This window comes from Squalius cephalus, assembly GCF_949319135.1.
Source record: "Squalius cephalus genome assembly, chromosome: 6".
NCBI classification, from domain to species: Eukaryota; Metazoa; Chordata; class Actinopteri; order Cypriniformes; family Leuciscidae; genus Squalius; species Squalius cephalus.
The window spans coordinates 4,354,681-4,372,943 of NC_137127.1; the positions used below are offsets into that span (position 1 = coordinate 4,354,681).

Below are 18,263 nucleotides of genomic sequence, written 5' to 3' on the forward strand. Positions count from 1 at the left end.
CTAAGATGCCTATACATCTTGCGATTTGCCTATTGCGGATGCGCACATCACAATATCGATGCTAAAACGATATATCGTTCAGCCATAACACAAACCCTCATAGTCAGTAAAGTCAGTATCCACTGAACGTCCGACTGACTGCACTGTGTTCTTCCTTTTGATTCTAAACTGAACTTAAATGGCTCTGAGAATCGGGTAAGAGAGAAACATAAACCACTTAATTGGGGAAATTGAAAGATGCAAAATAAGTTTTGCCAAATGAGAAGTTTATTCTATGCATTAGGGCTGTAGTCAAGACCACCTTTGTTGAGTCCAAGACAAGTCCAAGACCAGGACTAGTCGAGTCCAAGTCAAGACCGAGTCCAAAGAGGTTCGAGTCCAAGTCAAGACCGAGTCCAAAGAGGTTCGAGTCCAAGTCAAGACCGAGTCCAAAGAGGTTCGAGTCCAAGTCAAGACCGAGTCCAGGACAGGAAAAAAAAGTCCGCTAAAAAAATATAGGCTAGCCTATAGAAATTAAATCATTATGTAATAATGAAATAATTAATAATTTTTATTTTATTTAAAATAATTGACTAATTCAAAGAACAACAAAAAAATTTAAATAATTATATAGGCCTAAAGGAGGACACACATTCGTTTCGACCGTCTGATCAGCCTTACATTCTGTTCCTGTCAATCATACACGCGATGTCAACCAATTAAACTGCATGAGGGAGGGCCGAGCCAACTCACAGACACACACACACACACACACACACACACACACACACACAATAGATGCGGATAAACCGCGGATGACGTGACGAAAAATAATATTTTAATTTAATTCGGGCGGGTGGCGGCTGAAGCAATCAAATGAAAAAAGTTTGCCACTAAGCAAACCTGCAAGTTATGAGCTGGGTTATTTTGTTTCGATATTAGCTATATTTTAAAACAGCCAGTCATTGGAGCCTACCACTCGTGGAATAGGCAAAGAAAGAAAGGTAAGAAAAAAAGTCGGAAAACTTTGCCCATTAATTAGATGTGCAAGGCAAGCAGGCTAGTTTTCGGGGTGTTATGGACAATTAAAAATGTGAATATTCACGTTGCACTAGCGGTGGACTTTCAGCGAGTTTATTTAAACATTTATTTTTTTAAAGAGCCGTTTGTGAGTCAAAAGAGCCGGCTCTTTTCAGTGAGCTGAGTGAAACGAGCCGGCTCACAAAAAAGAGCCGAAATGCCCATAGTTATTAGGTGGCCAGTGTTTCACTTTCCCTCCAATAATATTTTGTTTTAATATTGCGGCGACGTATGTGTGATTACTGGGAACATAATAAAGACACCTGGACTCGGTCGAGACCAAAAGCCATATTTGGCAAGACCATTGGCCGAGACAGAGACAAGTCCGAGTCCGAATACCAGCGAGTCCGAGACCATAGAAAACCGGTCTCGAGTCCGGACTCGAGTACTACAGCCCTACTATGCATCATCTTTTTACTACTTTAATTCATTTTACTCTAATTCATTCCTTTTAGAATTGCTTTTATCTTGTGCTTATTTTCTATGCAAATCACTTTGAATTGCCATAGTGTGAAATTTTAACTCCTTTCTATGTAAAGCACTTTGACTTGCCATAGTGTATGAAATGTGCTTTATAAATAAACTTGCGGATGCGCACATCACGGCATTGATGCTAAAACGATATATGGTTCAGCCCTAACACACACCCTCCTTCCATCATTCCCATCCACTAACTCGTGCTCCTCTGGCCACAGGTGGTGCTCAAAATGGTCAACGAGATCAAGAAAATCCCCGGCATCTCGAGGGTGATGTACGACCTGACGTCCAAGCCCCCGGGAACCACCGAATGGGAGTAGAGCTGTGGACTCTTGTACCTTCAGATTTCTCCTCGTCGACTCCTCTTCTACCTCCCCCTCTCCCGGTACTGTAACATTCCCCCCCCGAACCCCTCGTCTCCACTCCCGCGACCCCTTTAGGCACGCCGCCCTGGCATTGTCCCAATGAGACCGGAACATTCCCGACAATGGCAGGTTGTACTGTGATCGGCGCTAAGCTGACATCGCTACTTCAGTCCGGCCACTTTTTTTGGGGTCGGTTGTAATATTATTGGTATTATAATTGTTGTTGTTGTTATCCTCTTCACTGAGAATAATGATGATGATGCATTGGATTAGTTTTTTGTATCAGCTCTCTGTGTTTAATGCATTGTGACAGGTCACTCCTCCATGCTTTCTGTTGTTACAAGGCGGTCTTCTGTCCATGTGCAGCACGACACGAACAAAACCACCTTTTTTTTTTTTAAAGCAAGCCGCTTTCTGCCTTTAAAAGCTTGTTTTCTCTTTCCCAGTGTTGATTTGGGTTTGGATTTGCCACCTGAACTCCTCTATGGAAGTGGCAGGTGAAGATTAGCAGTAGTAGTTCTTTAAACCGTGACCAATCGAAGTTTATTTGCCAAATACAGATGAGATCAGACAGCCGCTCTCCACGCTGTGGACGGGTTGGTTCATCACAGAGGTTTTGCTGTGAAGGAGACTCCTAAATCTGGAGGCTTCCTGAAATTTGTGCCTGTTTTCTTTTATTTCTTTTTTGGGGGTTACTTTGTTTTTCAGGGATGTGACTTTATTTTATGCTGCATTATTTTCTTCTCTCATTTCAAGAAAAGGATTAATATTAACATTTGAATAGTGCTAAGTGTAATATCTGATGTCTGCATTTTAAATGAGTTTGCCTGGGCTGGTCTTATAAACGCGTAAGATCAACAGTGTACTTATTTTCACCAATAAAGGCCTTGGTATTTTTTGTGCTTTGTAGAGCAATAGTGTTTCTGAAGGCAAAGGAAAAGAGATTTACGGAGGGAGGAAGAATAGGTGATTGACAGGGAAGTACTCCAAGTCCTTTTTGAGCTAAGTTGGGCTTAAATGAATTTGAACGTTGGATCCTCCCGTGTGTGTGTGGCCTCGTTTTTAATATTCCACTCCTTTAACTGAGGGTGTACTTGTCTGTATAGAGAGAGGGCCGTTCAAAAGGCGATCGGTGTCCGACCCTCTGTCTGATTTATGATGTAGAGAATTGTTGTGAAATGAATTACATGCTCGGTATTTATTGTCTTCAAAGATTTCGTTTCAAAACCTTCTGTTGTCACGATAGCAAAAAAACTCAATGCAAGATGAACTTACTCCCTTGTCTTAATTGCTCTTAATGTCTTTTTCTCAGTGTCACATTTATCATGTGTATATTTTACTTGTCTATTAAAAATACAACTAACAAGTTAAGTGGGTAAACTGCAATATTACATATATTCAGTTTAATTTATGCAATTCTATGTTGACCCCCCATGCCTCTTTTTTTTTTGTTTTTCTCATGTCTAAACATGAACAATGCTGTTTTACCTTAGTATTGTGCCTCAGACCAAGCCACCGCATGCAGTTTGAAACTGATATTTGTATAATGCAAACTGAGCTTTAATAAAGAACTCTGTGTTCAGATTTCTCTCATCACAAGATCATTCATTCATTGATTATATATTCATTTGATTTGATTCATAGCTAATTCAAAAGAGCTAAAATATCTAATACTAGAAAATATGGTGCAAATCACATTACAAATAGACCAGTACAAATGAAATTATGATGCTGCCATATTTTCCCCATAATTTGGCTCCAAATCTCAGGTGAAAATTATCAGTTTTTTGACCATCCTCCACAAAATAGTGGATTACTCTGTAAATATTCATCCACGGCATTTCACATTTTGGCTTTCATCACTATTAATTTTTGTCTTTCTTAAGAAGAAATAACAAAATCAAAAATGTAACTTTGCAAAATGTCTCAATATTCATTGGAATCAGTCACAGATCAGTGATTATTGATATACTATTATAGTGTTTATTATTTTGAATAGCTTCCGAGTTCTTTTAAGTTTCTCATCTATTATTTATGTGGCTTTATTTCAGTTTACAAAAACATAATTGGGCATTTACTATGAAATCTGGTCATTTACTGGCTGTTTATGTGTGGAAAATGAGTTGTTTCTCAGTATTGAGGTTCAGCACGAGCTCAAAAGCGCCCGCTAGTGGACAGTCACTATTGAAGCCCATAATACCACGACTAGCATCTTAATCCAAAGATATTTTACATAAATTCTTTAGCTGTTTTTGCATGTATCTTTATTACAATTTGCTGAAAAAAAAAATCTGTTTTTATAATCAGCATTTCATATAACAAAAAAAAAATTGCTTTAAATATTTAGTCATCTACTCTGGCCGCTGGTGTAAGTAATGTAATAAGTGTTATGTTGTGCTTTATCAACTGCTCAAATCTATTAGGAAATTCGGTCCCGCTTTATATTAAATGTGCTATATATATATATATATATATATATATATATATATATATATATATATATATATATATATATATATATATATATATATATATATATATATATATATATATATAAATGATATTTAGCTACATACCCTGTACAAACATTGATATATGATTAACTAATAATTTGATACAATGCATGGTTTACATTGTGCTTTTGTTTTTAAACATTACAGCTGTAATTACAACACTGTCCATTCCATTAAAGGGATAGTTCACCCAAAAATGCAAAAATTCTGTCATCAATTACTCATTTACTCAGTAAATGATGATTTTGGGTGAACTATCCCTTTAACCCACCCTTAAACCTAACCACAGCACCAGACCTGTCACAAGTCAGGCTGAAGTCGGGTAACGGGACACTTTTCGGTAAATTCTTTAAAGCAGCATTTAAATGTCTTTGCACATTTCCCAGAATGATCTTTGATTCAGGTGTTTTCGGTTGATGTTGAAAATACTTCAACGTTTGACTCTTTAAGCCTCAAACCCGTCCGTTTAAACAGACACAGATGAGGACATTTGACATGTTCTGTTAAAGCTGCTGTTAAACCATTGAAGCGTTGAGAGATATTGTGTAACGTGAGGCTCTTGTTTGTGAACTACAGTGTGCTTGTGTGTGTTTCTCCCGTTCACCTGGGAAGAGGGATCAGGTGTGTGTCGGACATGTAGTGACAAGCACATCCACAAACAGCCAGATCCCACAGGAAAGGAAAGATACAGTCTGAAGCGTGTGATAGAGCTAAACGACACCAGCGCTGTCCCTGAACGAGCTGAAGCATGCAGATCACACACTCCCACAATGAGCTGCAATTAAAATGTTTTCAATGTTTGAAAAAAAAAAATTCACAGGTTTCACAGATGTTTCACTAGATGCTCTTGGAGAGACAGATACGTCTAAAGCGTGTGAGGGACTGACATCAAATATTAACAAAAATCATGCCATACTGTAAGTCCTCTGGCACTTTGAGAGTACATTCCAGTTTTCTAAATAGATAATCTATCTAGAGTTTCTTCACAGAATACACAAACGTAATGAAACAATGTGATTGTCAGAATTTTTTATTAAACATTTTATTTATGATTTATTATCTATCCATCTATCTAATCTATCTATTTTTTAGTCTTTAAGAAGGTATTTTTCCACAACTCTTTTTTTTGGTCCCACTTTATATTAAGTGGCGTTAAGTACTATGTACTTACATAAAAAAATAAGTACAATGTACTTATTGTGTTCATGTTGTATTGTAAAACACTTTTGCTGCTATTGACGTGTGATACGGGTAAGGTTAGGGACAGGTGTGGTGGATTGGGTAGGTTTAAGGTGTAAGGGAAGGGTCAACTGTGTAATTACAAATGTAATTACATAAATTAATTACAGCTGTAATTACATGCAGGAATTTTTAAAATGTAAGTACAATGTAAAAACATGTAGTTACACAATAAGTACATTGTATCAAATGATTAATTTCAATGTAAGTACATGTAAGTACATAGTACTTAAAGCCACTTAATATAAAGTGGGACCCTTTTTTTATTTTGTCCATTTGCACTGCTAAATTTGGGGTCAATAAGATTATTTGATTATTATTATTTATTTATTTTTTGTTTGATAGAAGTGTCATGTTTATCAAGCCAAAGTTGCATTTTTTTTTTTTATATACACAAATACAATAAAAAAATACCACTGTGAAATATCATTAAAATATAAAATAAATTAAAATGTAATGTATTCCTGTGATGGCTTTTTCAGGATTCTTTGATAAACAGAGAGTGCAAAAGAACAGCATTTATTGGAAACAAACTTTTGTAACATTATATGTCTTTATTGTTATTTCTTGATCAATTTAATGCGTCCTTGCCGAATAAAAGTAGCCTATAAATGTATTCTAAAAGAAAAAAAACATTTTTAACAGTAGTGTATGCCAAATACTTTAATAAATATATAATACAATAATAAATATAATATAAAGTAGCTGTATAGATAATGTTAGATTATATGAACCCATAACTAAATAAGCCTAAAATTCAGCATGATGAAAAAGAGCAAAACACTTTTGATGTTTGTGGCTTTCGGTGGCGTTCGGCCCCTGATGTGAATCCGCACTGATCAGAGTTTTCTTATGCAATCTTCAGACCCAGGAGAGATGATGGCAGCTCAGGCGTTGCTAATTCATAGTGTGTGTTGAGCCTCTCCAACACAAGCACATCAAAGCTGCCTGTCTTTTACATGATCTTCCTCCAAATATGGATTTAACCGGATTGAGCTCCAAAAGACGGCTTTTGTTAGTTTTCTGTGTTAGTTGTTTCCTCTACACATCCACCGATGCCGAGGGGAGCTGTAAACTCAAGGCCAAGTTCAACCTCCAGGGTTATAAAGAGGTGGTGAAACGGACAGTGGTTGTTGGTGGCATGTTTCCAGTTCATCAACGCCTGGTTTCAACGGACGTCAACACCACCATCCCTCCAGAGTCCTCCGACTGCGAGGGGTAAGACACTAGCTTTAACGTTTTACAAGAGAAAACTCTCATTATCAGTCGATATGTGATATGTGATGATGTGCACTGCCACATTAAATGCATACTTTTTAATTGCTTGTCGTTATTTCAGAAATGTATTGGTATTATTAACGAAAAAAGATGAATTGCAAACGCTTAATTTGTCTTAATTGTATTCTTGCATCTTAAAGATCATCATTCATCATGCAAAATTAATTAAACTGTAGTCTAAGGAATAATTACAGTTTATCCTCCCGAGAGACCACTTTAATGTTACATAAACTAATCAATGGAAAATAACTTGTTGCACAATGCCAATCAACCTGACTGGTACAGTGTAGTGGTAGCAGTTGGTATTACATGTGGTTACACTTTATTTGGTCCACTTTAGACATTAACTTTGCAGCAACATATCAACTAACTCTCTTAATTAATGTTCTATTTATTAAAACCAAGTATGAATCTCATCAAGTTAGTGTTTTTTCATTTATTCCAAAAATAATATTTAAAGAAAGTAACAATTTAATCAATATATTTTAATTGTGAATTAATGTTCAGCTGTTCTTTTTAAAAGTAAACTTATTTTCATCAGTCATCAAGCTCGGTAAACACTGGTCACAGACACGAAGATGTAGGCTACCTTTAATTTCCCCAAGCTGATTGCTCACTAAAAACCCCACAGTCATCATGTTTCCAATCCATTTCAAGTTTGATTTTGACGTGACCTAAAGCAGTGATATCTGAATGGATGAGTGGTTTACTTACTTTTTATTAGTCTTCCCACAAACACAATCTTTTTCTTTATTCAGGCCGATTCGCACGAAAACAAGAGGCGTGATTTGTCGCACGAACCAATCATAACCGATTATACCCAATCACAGCGCGATGAAGGGAGGCATTGCCTTCTCTCACGTGACTTCCCCATTCATTCTCAATTACCCCCCACTGAACCCAGTGCACACTTTAGGGGTTTATTCTATACTGTCTATGGGTTTATTAACCCTTTCCTCGCCATTGACGGAAATTTCCGGCTTTCCGTGTTTTCAAAGACCTTATGTATCCCCGCCCCTTTTCAGCGCTGCGCTCATTGGGTCTCATTCATGAAACATTCGTAAATATACGAGTAAATATGTGAGTGATTTGCGCGTAAAGAGACCTTCCCGAAAATTCTTCTCCTGATTCACAAATACTTCGTAAACGTCAGATGTGATAGTGAAATGTTTGTGTGTGTTAATGAATTCCAATCAGTCGTAAATGGGACGCGCGTGCACGCTCATTCTCAATTACCATAAATCCCGCCCATTAAATCCGACTGACAACTATATATGGGCATCATATTATGACACCAAACGAAGGATTTCAACATGTCTTCTCAAAAGCGAATGAAGAAGAGAAATTCCTCAGATGCAGAAATGAAAGTTTTATTATCAGAAGTTCATTCAAAACGCCACATTTTATTTTCAAGCGTAGTGGCGTATCAGGTCCTAAAAAAAATTATTTTTTAGGTAATAATGCTTTTACCTAAATGCTTTAGGTAAAAATGCTTGGCAGCATATTACAGATGCAGTTAATGGAGTTTCATCTGTTAATCGAACAGTCCCAGAAGTGAAAAGAAAATGGTTCGACATGAAGCTTGACTGCAACACTTGTGACTTGCGGACTTGTAAAAAAAATAAAAATAAAAAGACTTGCGGACTTGTGTTCCGTTTGCAGATGCTATTACTGGCTCTCGTAATAAAAGTAAAAAGAAAAACCGTATGTAATTACTATATATAATATTTTTTCAAAATGCTGTGTAAATATGTACCCGATTAAGGTGAATTAAAATGCAGCCTTATTAATGAGCAAAACGTTTGGATGTTAAACGCACTATTTACGCGTGGCTGGGAGCAGGTGTAGATTTCTTTCGTACCAACTAACATTTGGAAAATACGAACATCTTAATGAATCCGAAAATTTACGCCAGAACCACTTTACACACGATTTACACAAAAATTCGTTCTGCTCGTGTTTCATGAATGAGACCCAATGTCTTTTGACTTCCGGTCTGTATTTTCACAGCGATTCTGCGTGTTTATGAGGGCTCGTTTTAAAATCTTCCCGGTCTACCGACATTTGTTAAGACATCTGCTTTAAACATCACAGTCCTCATGATAACTTTCGTTAACTTTACATTAAGTAAATCCACTTCAAAAGCTAATTACTCCTGGATAGCAATGCCATAGAAATATACAGAGCGACGCAAAAACGGAAGTTAAAAGACAATAGGTGTCTAAAGGTGGCGGCGCCCTCGTTTCTCTGGCGCATAAAGTCTATACTTTTTTAAAATACATTTTATAGAATAAAATGTTTTTTGTTGTTGTTTAAACGTAGAGCATCACTTCTTTCTTTTGATATATTGCATATTCAGATATTCATACAACAAAATATTCTGAGGGCCATGAAACTTTCTTGATCAAAAATGCTGGCGGTGGCTGGAAAGAGTTAAAAGTCAATAGGTTCAGGGGAGGCAAAAGAGAGACGAGGCGTCCCGCTGTAACTAGATTAGAAAAAATTAGTGATTTATATACTTTTTAATGTCACATTTTGTAATATTTGCGTTGTTTTATTTTTGTAATATCGATTATTTTCTCATCCAATTTTTTTTGAGGAGGCACTGCCTCCCTTGCCTCCTCGGAGGAAACGCCCCTGAAGAACGTCGGTTCAGGAGCATCAAAATAAAGCTTTAGCAGATATTAAGCATACGATCTACTAATACTCTAATGACTGTTAGCTGACATGGAGTTGCAAAGTTACTTATAGTTAGTAGAATGTCTAAAGTGGACCAGGTATCCTCTGTTAAATAGATCTATATTGTAGAAATAAGGAAGGCCAACATTAACATGAATTTAATCATAATTTGATTATAAGATATAAAAAGCAAATGCATTCAGTTCCATTAAATCTAAACATTTCGCTCACTTAATTGAATAATCTAAAATGAATCATCACTCTAACATGTGAATTCGCCCTCAGCTTTAACTTCCGCACTTTCCGCTGGGCTCAGACGATGCTGTTCGCCCTGAACGAGATCAACAACAGAACAGACCTGCTCCCCAGAACTGAGCTGGGGTACGTCATCTATGACTCCTGTTTCACCATTTCCAAAGCCGTGGAGGGAACGCTGACCTTCCTGACGGGCCAGGACGAGGCCGTGCCGAACTACCGCTGCGGGGACGGGCCTCCTGCCTCGGCCCTCGTGGGCGCCGGAGGATCGGATCTGTCCATCGCCACTGCCAGGATACTCGGACTCTACTACTTCCCACAAGTACCTTTCATCTAGCACTGTATTTGGGCAATGACATAAGATAACCCTAATTTTTAAGGTCAAAATCTGTTCATTTATGAAAAACAAAACACAAAAAATGCCATGACTTTAATACATTTCTGAATAAAAAAAACATGGTAACACAAAAAAATGCTGGGTTGTTTTAACCCAATTTTGGGTCAAATATGGACAAACCTAAACGTTGGGTTAAAAATTTAATTAAAAAATGTAACCCAACGGCTGGGTTTGTCCATATTTGACCCACAATTGGGTTGAAACAGCTCAGCAGTTTTTAGAATATAGGGTCAAATTCTCACTATATATCCTAGTAATATGATATAACTACTAGTGGCTTATTAACATGCATATTACTTGGATATTGGCTGTTTATTAGTACTCATAAAGCACATATTAATGTCCTTATTCTGCATGACCGTATTCTACATCCCTACCAAATACCTACATTTAATAACTTCCTTACTAACTATTAATAAGCAGTCATTAGGAGTTTACTGAGGCAAAAGTCATGTAATAACATTTTAAAATGACATTTATGAGATTCTTAAAAAGAAACCTCATTTAGTAGAAATGATAGAAATTATTATTATTTTAAATGTATTATTTTAAAGCATAAATTTAAGCTTTTCTTGAAAATGGGATAAAAGCTTTTCAAATCTGTGTGAAAGCAGCATGAATAGAAAGAGTATAGGCCTATATATTTCTAAAAATATGATTTTGATCATTCATGTTCTTGCCTATTTATAGGGTTAATTTATTACACCTTATAGTAATAATTTTAGCAAGAAACCCAACCACAAATGCATCCGAGTGTTAAAACCGAGCCGGATTTGTCTTTCCTCCTCCCTAGATGAGTTACGCGTCGTCCTGCTCGGTTCTGGAGAGCCGGTTTCAGTATCCCACCTTCCTCCGCACCATCCCGAACGATGAGCACCAGTCCATGGCCATGGCCAAACTAGTGCTTCACTTCGGCTGGACCTGGGTGGGCACCATCGCGGCCGATGACGATTACGGGAAATACGGCATTAAGAGGTTCAAGGAGGTGGTGGAGGAGGTGGGAGTGTGTATATCCTTCTCCGAAACCCTTCCCAAGACGTCCAGCCCGGAGGCCATGCAGCGCATCGCGCAGGCTGTGGTGGAGTCCACGGCTAAGATCATCGTGGTGTTCTCCTCGGATGTGGATCTGAGACCTTTATTGGAGGAACTGCTGCTTCACAACATCACCAACCGCACGTGGATCGCCACCGAGGCCTGGGTCACATCGGCCGCCATCTCCCGCCACCCCGACATTCTGCCCGTCCTGGGGGGAACCATCGGGTTTGCGGTGAAGCGTGCCGAAATCCCCGGCCTGAAAGAGCACCTTCTGGCTGTCAATCCATATAATGACACTCTGACTGAAGAGTTTTGGGGGATTGTCTTTAACTGCACTATGAATTATAAGCAGGTTTTGAGAGGCATGAGGAGATGCACTGGAGAAGAGATGATAGACAAGCTGAATAATACATACTCAGATGTGTCTCAGTTAAGGATCACGTATAACGTGTATAAGGCTGTATATGCCGTGGCGCACGCCCTACATAACCTCGAGACCTGTAAAAATGACAGTAGCCCGTTTGATAGCGGCACATGCCCTGACATTAACGCATTCGAGCCTTGGCAGGTATGACACACACACACACACACACACACACACACGTTTAGTGTACATGCAACCAAATAATCCATTAGTAATCGGATTGACGGCTCAACCGGACTGAAAAGCCTTCATGTAAACACCTTAATCAGTCCGTTTGAACTCTATCCGAATGAAATTTTGATCGGATTGGAAGGGGTGGTTCATCCTTTTCTACTTTTCTATTTTTACTGCGTGATCAATAGCAGCACGGCACAACGGTTAATGTTCATTTACTCCAAATTATGATCAGAAATTGATACATTTTAAGTCCGCTGTTTAAAACAAATTAAGAACCAATATAGGAGAATGGTTATTATGTGCAAACAGCAGGAAACTCTGTATATATTGGTGCAGTGTGCATCTATTCCAATTTAAAGCTTGTGACGTATAAACGCGCACATTAACCCGATCAGGTGTTTAGAGTTCATGTAAACACTGAATTCAGTCAGCCCATGTACTTTTTAAAGTCTACTAATTTATAACCACTATGTGCTCTGTGTTCAGCTCATGTACTACATGAAGAACCTGAGATTCACCGTCCCTCACACCGGAGAGGAGATATTCTTCACTGAAGGAGAAGTGCAAGGCTTTTATGAAATCTTAAACTGGCAGAGTGATTCAGACGGAGAGATCACATACACACAGATCGGCTACTATAACAGCACGGCACCCCCCGACGACATGCTGACTATAAACAATGCCTCTATCATATGGAACAATGATGTTCTCGAGGTGAGGATGTGTAATTTAGTCTGATTATAAATGAGATTATATAGTAATGATAGGGCTGTCAAAATATTGAATTGCAATTATCTATCTATCTATCTATCTATCTATCTATCTATCTATCTATCTATCTATCTATCTATCTATCTATCTATCCATCCATCCATCCATCCATCCATCCATCCAACATCCATCCAACATCCATCCATCCATCCATCCATCCATCCATCCATCCATCCATCCATCTATCTATAGCCATCCATCTATCCATCCATCCATCCATCCATCCATCCATCCATCCATCCATCCATCCATCCATCCATCCATCTATCTATCTATCTATCTATCTATCTATCTATCTATCTATCTATCCATCCATCCATCCATCCATCCATCCATCCATCCATCCATCCATCCATCCATCCATCCATCCATCCATCCATCCATCCATCCATCCATCCATCCATCCATCCATCCATCCATCCATCCATCCATCCATCCATCCATCCATCCATCCATCCATCATGTATTCGACCGTACCGTACCTAAAAAATCCAGTACAATGTATTAAAGTAATCGACCGGTTAAAGTCTGACTCTCATTATTGCGTGTGGAATCGTATAGAAGATAAACTGAAGAACGGGTTGTTTGTCTCGTGTCCCAGACGCCTCGCTCTGTGTGCAGTGAACGCTGCCAGCCCGGCACCAGGATGGGTATCCGGCAGGGAGAGCCGGTCTGTTGCTTCGACTGCATCCCCTGCGCAGACGGAGAGATCTCAAACACAACAGGTCATGACTTTATTCAATCAGTCTTTACTTTTAATGGTTTCTGAGTTTCTATTTGATGAAATCTGAGAGCTGTCTCACTCCTCCACAGGCTTCTCTGTAATTTAATCTGCCGGCCCAGAAAGTTAGTAAAGATAATGCTTAAAATAGTCCAAGTGACTACAGTGGCTCAACCTTAAGTTTATCAAGCGACGAGAATACTTTTTGTGCGCAAAAAGAGTTGACTTTATTCAACTCTTCATGTTCTTCTGTCTTTCTCTGAGTGAGTTCACGCGCTTCTGGGTTGTTTGTCAGAATGGAGGCTCACTATTGGCCAGCATCACATGCATCACACACATGACCAGCGTCGGCCAATAGTGAGCCTACGCTCTGACGTCCAACCCAGAAGCGCTGCGCTGTTACACTACATCAACAGCTCAGGAGAATGACATGGAAGAGATTTAGTTTTTTTTGCACACAAAATGTATTCTCGTCGCTTGATAAACTTAAGGTTGAGCCACTGTAGTCACTTGGACTATTTTAACATTGTCTTTACTAACTTTCTGCGCTGGCAGATTTCGATTACAGAGAAGCCTATGAAGTAGTGAGACAGCTCTCAGATTTAATCAAAAATATATTAATTTGTAGGAAAGAGAAGATCCAAGGCACTCTTCTTCAAAATTATTTAAAAAGCCTTTATTTAACTGGCTATATCATGGTAGAAAATGTAAAAGACATGGGGGAAAAAAGCAACCCACGCGTAGCGGCACAAACAGCCTTCTTCAGGGTGTTTTTCCTCCATGTCTTTTAAATTTTCTACCATGATATAGCCAGTTAAATAAAGGCTTTTTAAATAATTTTGAAGAAGAGTGCCTTGGATCTTCTCTTCCCTACATTTATTTGAATTCCCGACCCCAAAGAGCACCTTCAAACACTTTTTATTGAACCCTGAGCACCCTGGACATTTTTTTGTCTTTCTAATATCTTAATCTGTGTTCTGAAGATGAACGAAAGTCTTACGGGGTTGGAACAACATGAGGGAGAGTAATTACTGACAGAATTTACAGTTTTGGGTGAACTAACCCTTTAATATCTCTTTCAACAGATGCACGAGGCTGTATCCTATGCGACGAGGACTACTGGTCCAACGCCAATCACGACGAGTGTGTGCTGAAGATCATTGAATTCCTGGACTACTCCGAACCTCTCGGGATCACACTGATCGCCATCGCGGTGTTCGGGGCTCTGGCTGCTATTGTAGTCGCGATCATCTTCTTGAGGCACCTCAACACACCTCTGGTGAATGCCAACGACGCTCTGCTCAGCTTCTCTCTGCTGCTGGGTTTGGTGATCACCTTCCTCAGCTCCATCGCGTTCCTCGGGGAGCCTCAGATGTGGTCGTGCATGACCAGTCAGGTGGCGTTGGCTGCAGGCTTTGCTCTGGTCCTCTCTTCTTTAATGGGTAAATCTGCTCTGCTCATGCTGAGAGCCAGAGCTGTAAAAGCGGTCAAAGCTGCGACACGGGCAGCAAAAGCGGCGGCGGCGGCTGCCGAACAGAGTCCCGACACTGCCGTCTTCGCTCCAGCTATTCCTCAGAAGAACGACGTGGATCCCATACATCCCAGGCACCAGAGGGCGATGATGATAGTGGGCACCCTGATCCAAGCGGTGGCTTGCACCGTGTGGCTGATCCTGATGCCTCCACACCCCGTTAAAAACACAGCCGCCCAGAACATCAAGATCATCCTGGAGTGCGACATCGGAAACATCATCTTCATCTGCTCCATCTACGCTTATGACATTCTTTTGGCTCTGCTGGCCTTCGCTTTTGCTTTTGTGGCACGAAAGTTGGAAGACCACTTTAATGAGGGCAAGAGCGTGACCTTTGGCATGCTGGTGTTTTTCATCGTTTGGATCTCCTTCGTTCCCGCCTATCTGAGCACGCGGGGGAAATTCATGGTGGCGGTGCAGATCTTCGCTATCTTGGCGTCCAGCTTCGGCCTGCTCGCGTGCGTCTTCATCCCCAAGTGCTACGTGCTGCTAGTCAAACCGGAGAGGAACACAGAGGAGATGATGATTCCTCGACCCAAGTCACGTGACGCGGGCATTTCGCTCGCCACCACCAGCAGCGCCGCTAATGAAACCACGGTGTCCACTGTGTCCACTGTGTCTCTAGATGACTGAAGCCATCCACAAAAATGATCTACGTGTCACTCTGAAGCCTTTTTATATTGGACTCTGCCAATAATAACAGTAAAGGACTTTTAAGGGGGTTGCATCGTACTTACCATATTATATGTTGTCTATGTATAATCCAATTTAGTTTTTATGAACATTTTTTGCCATCTCTAACCCCTAGAAGGCTGTTTTCATTTATTTATTTATTTATTTATTTAAACTGCAAAAAGTTTACATGCTCTGCAGAATTAATATCTGACTGTGGGTTTGCTGTCGAGTACAATTTTTTCCCAACATTCCCATGTCTTCATCTGACATCATAAAGCTGGGGAGGATCATTTTTGGAGATTAGTTTCAATAAATTATACCATAAAAAAGTTGTGTAGAGGCAACCTGTAGAGGCAAACAAAAAGCCAAAATATCAAACTTTAGAAGAAAGGCGCAACACTCATAATAATGAATCCATGTAAAACATGATACATAATTGAATTTAATTTAACAATAAATATGAAACCATGAATTCCTTTAATGAGAGGGCATTTTGAGAGTTAGTTTTCATGCTATATACACTAATTCTATATCAAATGGTCTGGGAAAATTTTAATCTTGTTTGTTTTTTTACACAACAGATACACTATAAAAGAGAGGAAAAAGGCAAATAAAGGGAAAACAGGAAGAAAAAAAAGATTCCTCATGATATGACCCCTTTAAATGAGCATGAATTTGCACTCAGGGATGTTTTTATAACTAGTGTAGCTTAGCTGTTCAATTACATGCATAAAATGCATTGATTTCATCTTAAAAAAAATAAAACAAGTCTTTTCAGAGACAAATTTTAGTCTTAAAAGCATGGAAATAAAGAGGTAAATGTGATGCTGAAGTCTGCCAGCAGGTGGAAGCAGTGAAAGGTCATAAACTGAGATCTCTGCACTGGAGATGACACTGATTAAACTGTCCTAGTTGTTCTCAGTCAGTTCTTATATAAAATAACTATTGTAATAGTTTTGCTAACATACAATGAAGTCTATTTTTGAGAAAAATTCTGTAAACTATGCTGTCAATTTATTTCTGAATTTGAAAATGAATTTTCAGATTTAGATTAGACTGGGTGTGTTTTAGATAAATATAGGAGGCATACTGGATTCATACACAAACTGCATCTAATGTGAACTGGTTAGCGCTACACTAAATTCTGAACAGGACTCCACTAAGATCTTCACTCATAAACAATGCTGATTATGTATTGCTTTGTCTTTATCTTATTCATAAAATAAAGTTACAATAAACTACCAATATCCTGTTTTAATATACTTTTTGTTTTGTTTTGTTACCAGACATAGTGATTTGGTGATTAAAACCTCTGACAGTTCATGCTCTATAAAACCAGTGATGTGACTAAAGTTTATTATCATTATTTTAGATCTGTTACACAATGTACCTTTTCTTTGTTCAAAATGATCAAAATTTAAATAATGAGTCAATACATTAACAATTCTTCTCCCAAAACGTGTCTTTGTCTTACCCTGATTCACTATGGTAAACTGTGTTTATATTTCAGAGCTGTGTCGGGATGGTTTTCGCGCAAAATTGCGTAGCCTAAATACGTCAAATGAATATCTCTTGTTATATCCGTAAATAGAGAAAAGTTGCTCGCGGTGGAGCAGCTAAATCTCCGAACTCTGGGGAATCACCCGTTTTAAAAGGACATTTGGATAGTCATTTAGGTAAGAAAGTCTTGAAGGATTGCTGGGAATATGAGTATAAAAAACTAACAAGCTTTTAATGGACTGAGGAACAATTATGCACTTCACACTCCTATCCAGTAGGTGGCGGGAATGCATCATTTAAGACTGTCTGCCAACCGACAAACACCAGATAAGAAGAATAAACAAAAAGAGAAAGCTGTAATATAGCTCGTAATAAAACAAGAATCAACATTGGTTTGGCTCTTTGGAGATGGTGAGAACTGAGGGATTGATGCGTAAAAGAGATGGAGTTTTTATTAGTCGACAGGTGAGTAAGATGTTTTGTTGAACAGATAATTTGCCATATGTAGCTCTCTAACAGAGTTCATTGTAAAGCATTATCTATTGTGAAGGCTCATATTCATCCGCACTGCAGTAACTCAGAGCCGAAGCACAACCAAAACAATGTTTTTCCGCGAGGTTTTTTTTTTTTTACTGCTAGCGGCCAAAAGTTACAAAGTGTACCTTTAATATGTCTAACATAAAATAGACACAGCAGAGTAAAAAGTCTCCGAATATAAGGATTTAAGGCTAAAAAAAAAGTTTGAAAAATAAATTTAAATACTATATGAATACTATATTATAACTATTAACGCTGAAAAATGATCAATGAAACATTTGACTCCAACTATTTTTTAGAAAATTAGCAAAATAAAAGCTTTTTCATACTTTTGGATCCAAGTGTACTACTACTAATGTATCAATAAAGACCAAAAAAAAAAAAAAAAAAAAAAATCCATTGTTGCATCCTTGGATGCACAATATTTACAGTGGTGTGTCAGAGAGAATGAGTTTGCATAGTTCACTTGATGCCACTCTAGATGCTTTGTGGAGTGATGATATTCTTCTATAATTGGACGTGTAACAACACACCGTCAGTGAGGAATAGCCCAGCGTGCCTGAGGAAGACTTGTTTAGTCTATGTGTGTGTGTGTGTGTGTGTGTGTGTGTGTGCGCGCCTGGGTAACTA

At 38.7% G+C, this 18,263-nt stretch overlaps 2 protein-coding genes across 2 annotated transcripts in view; both read left to right on the forward strand.

Annotated features, from left to right (window-relative positions):
* The window catches only part of gmps (guanine monophosphate synthase), a 28,777-nt gene extending 24,602 nt beyond the window's left edge, over positions 1-4,175 (forward strand). Inside the window, exon 16 of the mRNA XM_079873900.1 lies at positions 1,755-4,175. Coding sequence (XP_079730026.1) covers positions 1,755-1,856 — 102 coding nt within the window. The 3' untranslated portion in view covers positions 1,857-4,175. The remainder of the gene's footprint in view (positions 1-1,754) is intronic.
* A 2,275-nt stretch (positions 4,176-6,450) lies between these two features.
* On the forward strand, positions 6,451-15,606 carry vmn2r1 (vomeronasal 2, receptor 1). Its single transcript, XM_079874830.1, has 6 exons — positions 6,451-6,871; positions 9,896-10,187; positions 11,056-11,865; positions 12,385-12,612; positions 13,271-13,394; positions 14,476-15,606. Exons 1-6 carry the CDS (start codon positions 6,630-6,632, stop codon positions 15,552-15,554), a joined length of 2,775 nt encoding a protein of 924 aa, XP_079730956.1. The 5' UTR covers positions 6,451-6,629; the 3' UTR covers positions 15,555-15,606.
* Positions 15,607-18,263: the final 2,657 nt, after the last annotated feature.

Coding starts and splice junctions, on each gene's coding strand:
- vmn2r1 (XM_079874830.1), top strand. CDS start 6,630: ATGGATTTAACCGGATTGAGCTCCAAAAGACGGCTTTTGTTAGTTTTC. Junction 6,872..9,895: donor GAGTCCTCCGACTGCGAGGG/GTAAGACACTAG, acceptor ATTCGCCCTCAG/CTTTAACTTCCGCACTTTCC. Junction 11,866..12,384: donor ACGCATTCGAGCCTTGGCAG/GTATGACACACA, acceptor CTCTGTGTTCAG/CTCATGTACTACATGAAGAA.